This window comes from Amphibalanus amphitrite, unplaced genomic scaffold, assembly GCF_019059575.1.
Source record: "Amphibalanus amphitrite isolate SeventyFive unplaced genomic scaffold, NRLGWU_Aamphi_draft 001477F_arrow, whole genome shotgun sequence".
Classification (NCBI taxonomy): domain Eukaryota; kingdom Metazoa; phylum Arthropoda; class Thecostraca; order Balanomorpha; family Balanidae; genus Amphibalanus; species Amphibalanus amphitrite.
In genome coordinates, this window is record NW_024882970.1 from 60,604 (window position 1) to 70,932 (window position 10,329).

The 10,329-nt window shown below is 45.8% G+C and overlaps 1 protein-coding gene across 1 annotated transcript; it reads left to right on the plus strand.

Annotated features, from left to right (window-relative positions):
• Window positions 1-1,212: 1,212 nt before the first annotated feature.
• Window positions 1,213-4,728, plus strand: LOC122373326. The gene is made up of 4 exons (XM_043351282.1): window positions 1,213-1,533; window positions 2,839-2,924; window positions 3,362-3,472; window positions 3,792-4,728. The coding sequence occupies exons 1-4, from the start codon at window positions 1,213-1,215 to the stop codon at window positions 4,726-4,728; spliced, it is 1,455 nt and encodes a 484-aa protein (XP_043207217.1).
• The last annotated feature ends 5,601 nt before the right edge of the window (window positions 4,729-10,329 follow it).

The following is a 10,329-nucleotide window of genomic DNA, read 5'->3' on the forward strand; positions in this document are numbered from 1 at the left end:
TAGTTCATTCGATGCGTCTTGACGAGAGGAACACGATGCCGGTAAAAGTAAGATCGTGCAAGGCTTGGGTCAAAAGTTATTGCAGAAAAACTGTTTCCGAAAAAAATCGACTGTTTTTGCAGTTTTTGCCCCCTGCAGGCAAAACCGTTGATGTTAGGTCAAATCTGAGGGGATTATTCAGAAAGGGCGTTAATAGAGCTACCGAATGCGCTTTTCCGCGGCGCTGTAGCTCTATTGGTTCCCGAGTTATGCGTTGGCATCTTGGAAATTGTCGACATTCGACCTGGAAATCTGCGAAATTTTGCCTTCAATGACCTCTGGTGACCTGACCTTTGACCTGACCATAAAATTGACCGAAGTAATTTCGTCATTATTTTTGACGCTCTTTGGAACGCCGCCTTCCGCCTATCGCTACGTGGCCCAGGAGCTGAGTTAGAAGGGGGTGTTCAGACACCCCCCCCCCCCAGCAGGGCCTGGAAATCCAGGAAATCCAGCCGGGAGCGGGTTAAAGCAGCTCTTGAGATAAACAAGAAGATGCAATCATTCACTCGAAGTTGTAACAAAGAAAGTTATGAAATGTATGAAGCATTTGTTATTTTCCCTGAGAATACATTACACACAAAATTTCTTGAATGCTCTCAGTGGAATATAACACTGGATAACGAATAGGAACAGCAAAATTCCAAGTCTACTGTAATGTTTGATATATTTTATAGCATTCACAAACTGCTTGACACCAGTGCAACACATCCCATATTTTTTTTTTTTTTTGCAGCCTTGCGGTGAAGACTGCCCGTGGGTACTTCCGGAGGCCTGTGCCGATGGCTGCCGACCAGCTGAGTCCTGCTGGAAGAGCCATCGATAATCAACAACGTCATGCTCATGCCGTCATTGAAGGAAGAGCGGCAAAGTCAGACATCACCGATTTCTCCTTGCCGGGAGGAACCGGCCGTGAAGGAGCTATCGATTCAGAACACCCACTAGATGCTACAGGTGCTGCCGTCTATAACAACGACCGGAGCGCCACCTATAAGAGTGACGATAGCGCCACCTTTAGTCAAGGCGAGAGCCGCGACGAAGCCACCGCTACAGGCTTCATGGGAGACGACATGCATCAAAGCCTGATGGCGAAAATTCGTGAAGTTTCATCCCATGCCTTTGACGGATTTAGCCAACACACCTCACCTAATTTCGGAATCTCGCCCGGAGAAGATGTTCCTACGAAACCTACCGCGTACAAACCTGTTTATGAGGCGCCTTCGCGACAGCCTGACCCTCGACCGGACCCGAGTCAACGGCCAGCTTCTCTTCAGCCTGACGATAACAGAGACTACAGACAAACCAGTGGTCTATCTGGTCCGACTCAATACGATGGAGACTACGCGAGCCAACCGAGTGGTGACAAGGATGACTACAGATACCAAGGAGACTACGAAGGACAGCGAAATGACGATCATGACTACAGAAATGGACCACACCCTGGGGGAGACTACAGCGAAAACGATGCTGAAGCTCATGGACACAGCGGTACACGTAATAGTTTCCGTAACGGTGAATATCCAGAATCACAGCACGCCAACGCGAATTACGAAGATTCAAATGTCGTTGGGCATGGTTACGAAGACGGTTACGATGCCTTCGACCCCTACAAAGAGGCTGCTCGTGATGAAGAAGCTTTCCGAGCCGTGGAGAAAGAGACAGATCAGTTTGGAGAGTACAGCAGGGGAAGGGATCCTGGACATCGTAGAAAACCGTATCCTAGTAGATACGAGGAAACGGCGATGGATCGTACCAATAGTGAGTACCTATACGACCAGGGTGATTATGGCTATCAAAATGGCTACCAGGATGGCTACAAGAATGAAGGTAGTAGACCTGAGGGACAGCGACTCGACGCTGAGAGACGTGGTTACTATGGCAACGAGTTTGATGCTCGGAATGGTCGTCATGACAACCAGCATGTTAGTTACTATGGCAACGAAGAAGATACTCGCAGAGATGATGGTGACTATGATTTTACCCAACGTGGTAACCATGACAACGATAATGTCAAGAGCCGCTACTTTGGCGAGCACAATGCTGGACTTGATCAACATAGCTATCATCAAGGGATTAGTGAAATCCTCAGCGGTAAGAACACTATGGAAAGCCTTCCCCAACGTTATAGAAGAGACCTTGAAGGCTCTGGCTCACAAAGTTCCACTTTAGAAGAGTCGCGAAGTGTTCATCCTGTGATACATCGCCACTTTAAAGGTGTTCCAGTAACTACGCCGAGACCCGTAAGCTCTGTTGCTGGGAAGTCAACGGGAGCTGGAAGTCCTACATCTGTTAAGGGGAAGCCCTTTAAAGTGGGAAACCCTTTTGGAGTCAAGCAGTCTCACCAAGAAGACACGAAACTTCCATCTGAAATTCAGCACCCTCACTCAAAAGAAGGTAATGATCTTTCTGGAGTAAAACATCCTCCTTCTCAAGTGGAGAACATCGAATCACCTGCTTCGTCATCCCGCAAATCTAGTCCCGGAATGACAATATTCAGAGGAGACATCCCCTTCAAGTACTTCCTAGCGCGACTCTCCAAACCTCCCCGCGAAGGCAGCGTTGTTGCAGAAGGCAAGAAAACGAAACTCAAGAGTCCAGCATCGTCTGGGCAAATGCACTCTCAACTAAAAACAGATCAAGTGAGACGGTTTGGTGACGATGGTCATAGCAAGATGGCCGCCTTCGCGCCTGGTGTCATTCATACTGGGTTTGTTCCGATTGTGTCTAATCATCATATTAGTAGAAGATCCCTGGTGACTTCCAGTGACTTGGTGACCGCTGGTGACCCGGCGACCTCAGATGACCTTCAACCGGCGGAGTCACGTCATCTTCCAGCCTACCAGCCGTACTACTCAAACTACGAACGTCAACAGGGAAGGCAGAATGTCGAGAGTCAACGGGATCCCTACGAACGATATCTACCACGAGAAGACGACAATGACCCCTATTTCAGGTGAGGTTTGGATATAGTTTTTACTTTTGTCATTCTTTCAAGGACACGTAAATTGTCTGGATTGTGTTACAGCTCGAATTAAGTCGATTCTATAAAAAATATGAAAATATGAAAAATATGAACTCTGATCATCTCATATCCTACACTCTGCCTCACCGCTAAGGGAGTCTTTCTACTGTTATAAAGTGAAGCCTTATTTTCATTCGCTTATCCTAGATTTAACGTAGAAATCAGAAAACGAGGTCCTAGAATCTACCATTTATCGAAGTCTAGTCTTTTTTATTCGTTCTCGATCGGCATAACATTGCAGCTATTAGTTTCAGCTATCCATGGACTGATTTCGAAACATTCGTGTGCTTTTTCGTTCAGGTACGCCCCCAGAGAGGATATTCAGCACTCTCACAGCTTGGAGCAGGCAGGAAGAGCGGGCGATGTCGTCCACGAACAGTATGACATTTACGGACGACCGAGGCAAAGCAGGTGAGTCAGGGTCAACGGAAGGTCAATGGGGTCATTGCGAGTGACTGAAGGTTAATGAGGTCGGCTAAAGGTCAGTGAGCTGTCTCTACGGGTGAGTCTGAGGATGCTGATAATCACTAACAGTTTCAAAGGGTTAGCAGGTCGCAGATGCCACTGACTAGAGATGTCATGCTGATTAGAGATACTAGAGATGTCACCAATGACAACGATATAAGACCTCGTATAAGACCTTTAGCTCTACTTTGTGCCCTTCAATCACCAGTTACACAATCGAATTATAGAATTAACTTGCATTACCTTTCGTTTCGTTTTTTTACAGCCAAGGAAGAAGGCCACAGGTGACCGAAGACTATCAGGATTATGACTACGAAGATGATTATGATCGTAACAGCCAAGATGGAATAGGATATCCTTCTTACGATGAATACGAAGAGGACTATCCATCATCTCCTACTATAAACACTTCAAGAAGGCGTCACCCTCAAGAACAAGACGGCTTGCGACACAACGGTCGCCCTGGCAACGGTCGCCATGGCAACGATCACCATGGCAACCCGCGCAGGAATGGGCACCGGAATGTTGATCCGACCAACGACGATTACGATTACGATTTCTTCAATGACTACCAAGACGACAAAAGCGATAGTTTTGCTGACGAAACCAATTCCGAAAAGAACAAACAGTTGGGCGGAAATTCTCTGGCTTCTAAAGCTCCTGAAACTCCAACAGGTCCTCAGAAGTTTACTCCTGGCGTGATTCAGAATGGTTTTATTCCGATCACCAAAACTCCACACCGAATTAACAAACGTTCTCTCTTCCACCCCACACCCAAAGAAGATCTGTCGGATGTGGTTTTACTAGCCGAGGACCAGTCAGATGGTGAGGTTCAGAGGCTAGCTGAAAATAACGCCCAGCATTCTTACTCCCGCATTAGCGATGAAGATTTCTCGACCAACATTGAGGATGCTTTTCTACGTTCGGTGACTTCTGGTGACCTGGTAGCCTCAGTTGGGCCTGCGACCTCTGAAGGTTCAGTGACCTCTGATGAGGCTAGGACCTCTGAAAAGCCAGTGACCTCTGGTGACCCGGTGACCTCAGATGACCTTCAACCTGCTGAGTCACGCCATCTTCCAGCCTACCAGCCGTATTACTCAAACTACGAACGTCAACAGGGCAGGCAGAATGTCGAGAGGGAGCAGGATCCTTACGAAAGGTACCTACCACGAGAAGACGACAATGATCCCTATTTCAGGTGAGTCTTCTGCTTACAGGCTTGAGAGTTTGACATAAACTGGCTCTTTTTATAGTTACCTATCACTATAAACATTGACATTATTTTTTAGGCGATATTCATATGGAAATAACTGTAAATTAAATACAAATATTACAATCTCATGTCTATCCGTAGCATGTTCGCTGGTCATTTTACAAGTGTCTATCAAATTTGAATTCACAAATGTTTGGTCATGTGTTCCATATTGTTTTCTACCCGTATTTATAAGTTTAAACACCTTCATCCTGTTTACCAACTTAAAAAAGCCCAACACATGTGCTCAATGTTCATAGGTATGCCCCAAGGGAGGACATTCAGCACTACCACGGAGGCGCAGAAAATATAGGAGCAGCCAGACAGGAGCACATACAACATGACCTCTACGGGTCAGCACCGGGCCAAAGGTGAGAACGGGGTCATATGGTCATGTGACCACCGGGGAAAGGTCGTAATATGTCATTGTTTTGCATCAACATTCAACACCATCAATTACCTACAATCAGGGATGCGGAGCCGTGGAAATTTCAGACGGCTCCGGCTCCGGCTCCGGCTCCAGAGAAAAAAATCGGCTCCGGCTCCGGCTCCGGCTCCGGGTGAAATGTCATGGCGGCTCCGGCTCCGGCTCCGGCTCCGAGTAAAATGATCCGGCTCCGGCGGCTCCGGCTCCGGCGGCTCCGGCTCCGGCTTCTACCCAGTAAATCCCCTATGCGATCAATTAAATACGAGTGGAGGAAAAAAGGCGATGGGATTGGTACACGTTGCTTCTGTATTTGTATAACAAGGCTATTTTGAACACCACATTGTTTTACGCCTTGTACTGTCAAACCGAACTAGGTAAATAATTGTTTCCTGTTCTACTGTTATCTATGTTTCCTCTTAAGAAAAGGAGCCGGAGTCGCCCCCTTTTTTGACGGCTCCGGCTCCGGCTCCGGCTCCGGGCTATATTGTTTCACGGCTCCGGCTCCGGCTCCGGCTCCGGGCAAAATATGCCGGCTCCGGCGGCTCCGGCTCCGGCTCCGGCTCCGGCTCCGCATCCCTGCCTACAATGGTTGCTAACAATTTTGGCTCATGGTCACTGTCAATCATTTTTTTTTTTGTCCCAAAGAGTAGCGCAAAAATCACCAAATCAGAGGGATATCCATATAATGAGCAATCCTTCAAACAAACTCTTCTAACATGGCAGCCTCCACCTTAACAATATTTATCCATGTCACGTGCGTTGTATGTATGTACGCTTCTTATCCTGACCAAAATTGCACTGTTCTTCATCCACAGATATCTAAAAAGAAAACCTGAAGCTGACAACAAGGTTACTGACTATGTTTATGACGAATATGACAGCGCTGGTCGCCAAGAAACCAACTATCCAGCGAACGACTATTATTACGACTACGACTACAGTGAATATCCTCCTAGAAACCCAACCAGAAAACAACCAGACTACGATTACGAAAATCAACGGGACACTGGTAGCCATAGCAATCGTCGCCATGGTGACGGTCGTCATGGCAACGGTCGTCAGGACAACGGACTTGGAAACAGATATGCGTACGATGAGCGAGGCAGGAAAAGAGGCTAGGGGTGGCATATAGTTGCAGTACGCAATCGTGCATGAGTGAAATATGAAGCGTCGTTAGGCGGCACGGGCGGACATCGATAGCAGCGCCTCTATCGGTCACTAGGGAAAGCTGGGCTGTAGGCGACGAAATACCGGCTGAGTTGTCACACGTTGAATAGGTTTATAGACATCCGTCTTGTGAAAAAGTTGAACTTTTGCCTTCAATATTTCTACAGGCAATTTTAGAAGTGTCTTCACATAGATTACAACACCGTTTAGATCATTGTATTCACTTCAAGCCTCCCCTATTGTTCTTGATGATGCGGGAACTATTTCTAATTAGTGTTTCTAGCTTAATAAAAGAACATATTGTGCAAACGATGAAAAAAGCATAGATGGAATAGTTTAAATGCAATTTTCTCTAGCAATTAATGATAAATTCTCTACAGGTCAAGGAAAAGATGCATGCTAACTGATAATTTAAAGTTCTTGGGGCCAGTTGTTTTCTTCTTTTCTTACGTCGCCCCAATGGCCGCGAATACACTTGTGATAACGCCTATCGTGACCTTAAAAAGATGGCAAGAGCTTCCCGTTGAAGCTCATAGCCGTGTTCAACTAATAACGCCGTTGACGTTTTATTGGTGACAGGATGGTTAAGTCATATGTGTGTGTTATCCTAGGGTGGAATTGCTCACGGATTTCGTGTATCGTTAAGGTGTTCTGTCAAGCATAGGGAGCGTCATGGATTTTTCTTTTTAATATGCAGGATAGTCGCAAGACGCTAGTGTGACATGAAGAAATAGCGGCATGTTGATGGTAATATCGTTTTGTTGGGCTTGTTTAATACACATTTATTCCGATGACGATATCTTCTGACAGAATCATGAACGTGCGGTGAATTTAATTGCTGCCAAGTTAAATTTGTGTACTTCTGCCAATTCTTTCATGAAATTGGTTTGACAGACATCAATTAACCCGCGCCCCAGTGGCGGTCTCAGCCAACTTCGCCCTAGTGAGGGGGGGGGGGGCATATGTTACCACCCACCTCTAACTCAAAAACTAAGAGGGCTAGAAAGACGCGGTAAAAAGCAGTCGATAGCTCTCAATGCGTACGTTTGAAAGTATTTCAGTCATTTTTCACCTTAGAGCAATATTGGGGTCACCAGAGGTCATCAAAGGTCAAAATTTGCCAATTGTCATTATATTTTTCAGAAAACATGCCGCTATCTCAAGAACTATGGTAGCTAGAATAACGCGGGGCAGAGCAATCGATAGCTTTTGAACTCTTCTTTTGAAAAGGTGTGTCAGAAGTGGTATGATTATTGAAGTGCGTGAAATTATTTCACGCGGAAATAATTTTACGTGTAAATTTGTTTGGGGAAGTTCGAGAATAAAGGAGAGACCAGCCCCCACCAAATCTTCATCTGGCATCGGCATTTTGCTACTGATGACGCCATTCCTAGCAACCGAGCGTCCCTAGCAACCGAAAGTGTAGACGTTGCACCTTCAACAAACGATCGTCAGCTAACTTCGTCAGCAACAAAGAAATGAAATTTATGAATGTTATGTTGTGAAAATAACTTATGATAAGAATTAAATCATGATCGTTAATGATAAAATCCATACTTAGTAAAGCTTACGATGCATCAAATTCGTAACGTGTGCAAAAAATGTCTGACCCCAGGTCACTTATGGTCAGGTCACCAGGGAAAGTGAAGTGACCATGTGTCTAAGAACTTTGTGATTCAGTCATTCCTACATTACACATTCCAGTAGCTTGAAACTCAGGGCACCTATTGCAAGGGGAATCAGTACCAACAATTTGTTTCTCTCAGAATTTGGATATGTGTGACCTATGGTCAAGTCAATTTTGTGACCTCTCCATTATACGTAAATCTTATCAAAGGGAACAAATTGAAATGCTTTTCTTTTGGCTTAAACACCCTCAAACACCAAGAAACACAGGTGAACATGTCACTAAACCGAAAAAAAATGCTTCTATGACCCGTTTATGCCCCTGAGGTCATTTCAGGTCATGAAACGTCTCAAACATTTTTTGACAATAGGGGAGAGTGGGGTGGGTTGTATCAGTTTTTACTCCGAGACCCATAACCTCGTAACTATCCGTGATAAACTCATTATTTCCATACTATCCCCTTCCTTGATTCTTCTGCTTTTTTGTGCAAAGTAACTTTTCCGCTACCTCTACCGGTTTTTCTTCTACGGTCTCCCGAATAGAACAATGTTTTTGATACCACTTGCCCCATGGCTTGGGTGAGTTGTATCACATGGTGGGGTAATTTGTATCACTATTTCACGTTTCAGGGAGTGTGCTCGCTACTGGTTTTGAACATAACAACAATATGAAATGGGGTTAATACAATGTATAGGTATGCTCAAAGGCTTCACTTTATTAGACCAAACTTAGGTCAATGCAATGCGAACGAAACATCAACAGACTAGACGCAAAAGTGGCCCGTTAAGAGCAAAGAAGCCAACACATTGTGCCGAAATGGAACGAGCATTGACTAGCTACCTACAAACGCGAGCCAGGGCTTAGCTTTCGCGATCAAAGGCAACATACCCATACATACATACACACATACATGTTACAACATACCCCACCCGGCTCTGATACAACATGTACCTAGCCGCCATCTTGGAAAAAATATCCTCGTGCTCAAAAAACAGCGGACAGCTGGAGAAATCCGTTTTCACTCACGCAGCCTTAGAACCTACCCTCACCACCGCTACGGAGATCTTTCAAATTCGTGCACATCTAAATGCCCAGAACACACATTTTCTTGCAACTCATGTTTTTAGAATGACATTAAAAAAACATAAAATCGGCTCTCACCTCGAGACGCGTCCACTCAGCCACAAGACAGAACAGGGAAAGATGGCGCCCGGAAAACCTCGTCGGCTGGTCGTGTCGCGAGCGCCATCCATTGGATAAGTTTGGCACAATTCGCCCTGATACAACTTGGACATGATACAACTCTCCCCGCTCTCCCCTACATTACTTTAGATAGAAATATGCTAGAGAGCTGAAACGACCATTAATGTGTTCAGCTCAGCAATACAAATCGAATGGCATCCAACATGACCTTTTCTGTGACCTTGACCCGAGGTCAACTTCTTAATCCACGCGCTTATAGGGGGAGGGGAGGGCTCGACCGGACCCCTCCCCTCCGTTTTTCGCGAATACCTAACTCGCGTAAAAAGTCGCAGATCGCGACAAAATTTTCAGTACCCTCGAGGTAATTAATTTTAAATCTACCCTAAAAATCTGACGCTGACCAAATTGGCCTTTGACCTGTAACCTATTCCTCGAGACCATGCTTGGCCGGAATCGCGATTCTGCGTATGTCAGCTCACATTATCCGCGCGATTGCAGTGTTTTTGTGGTTTCATACATTAAATTAGAATGATATTGGTCCCATGCATTATTGTGGTGTCAAGGTCGCCTGAAGGTCAGGTCAGGTTATTGACCTTTGATGACCTCGGTTCACTTTTCGAGTTTTACATGTTTCTAAGCTAGTTTTTGGAGCTGATTTCGAATTTAGCAGTTCTTTCAACAACTTCGAAGTAGTTTTGGTGCCTTCGTAACATGTTACGAAGCTGTCAGTGGCGGTTGACACCTACAATGAATACCTACCCGGCTGGACCACTGCTGGGTGAACTTCACCTGACCTGACCTGACCTGGCCTAAATGCATGAATATTGAATACATCATCTGTGATCAAAACTAACATGATGTTCGTGATCAGCACCGCGAAAAACCTCACAGCAGCCACACTTAACGACGTTCTAACAGGTCCCGATTTTCCCGACTTTTGGGTCATTGACCTGACCTGGCAGGTCAACCGATGAGCTAGGACCTTAACCCTCGCCCGTATTGGTGTTTTTCCAGCCGCGAACGTATAAGGGGGGGGGGGGGGGTCCGTTGGACCCCCTTGCCGTTTCGCCCCTGATCGAGCTAGAGCTTCGCGGAAAAAACGAACGTGTTGCCCGTGACGAGAGGAA

What these genes read in the sequence shown, in the direction of transcription:
- LOC122373326 (XM_043351282.1), top strand. Translation starts at nt 1,213, where the DNA reads ATGTTCCTACGAAACCTACCGCGTACAAACCTGTTTATGAGGCGCCTT. An exon ending in TCATGGACACAGCGGTACAC is followed by an intron (nt 1,534 to 2,838) that starts GTAATAGTTTCC and finishes CGGCGACCTCAG; the next exon opens with ATGACCTTCAACCGGCGGAG. An exon ending in GGACGACCGAGGCAAAGCAG is followed by an intron (nt 3,473 to 3,791) that starts GTGAGTCAGGGT and finishes GTTTTTTTACAG; the next exon opens with CCAAGGAAGAAGGCCACAGG.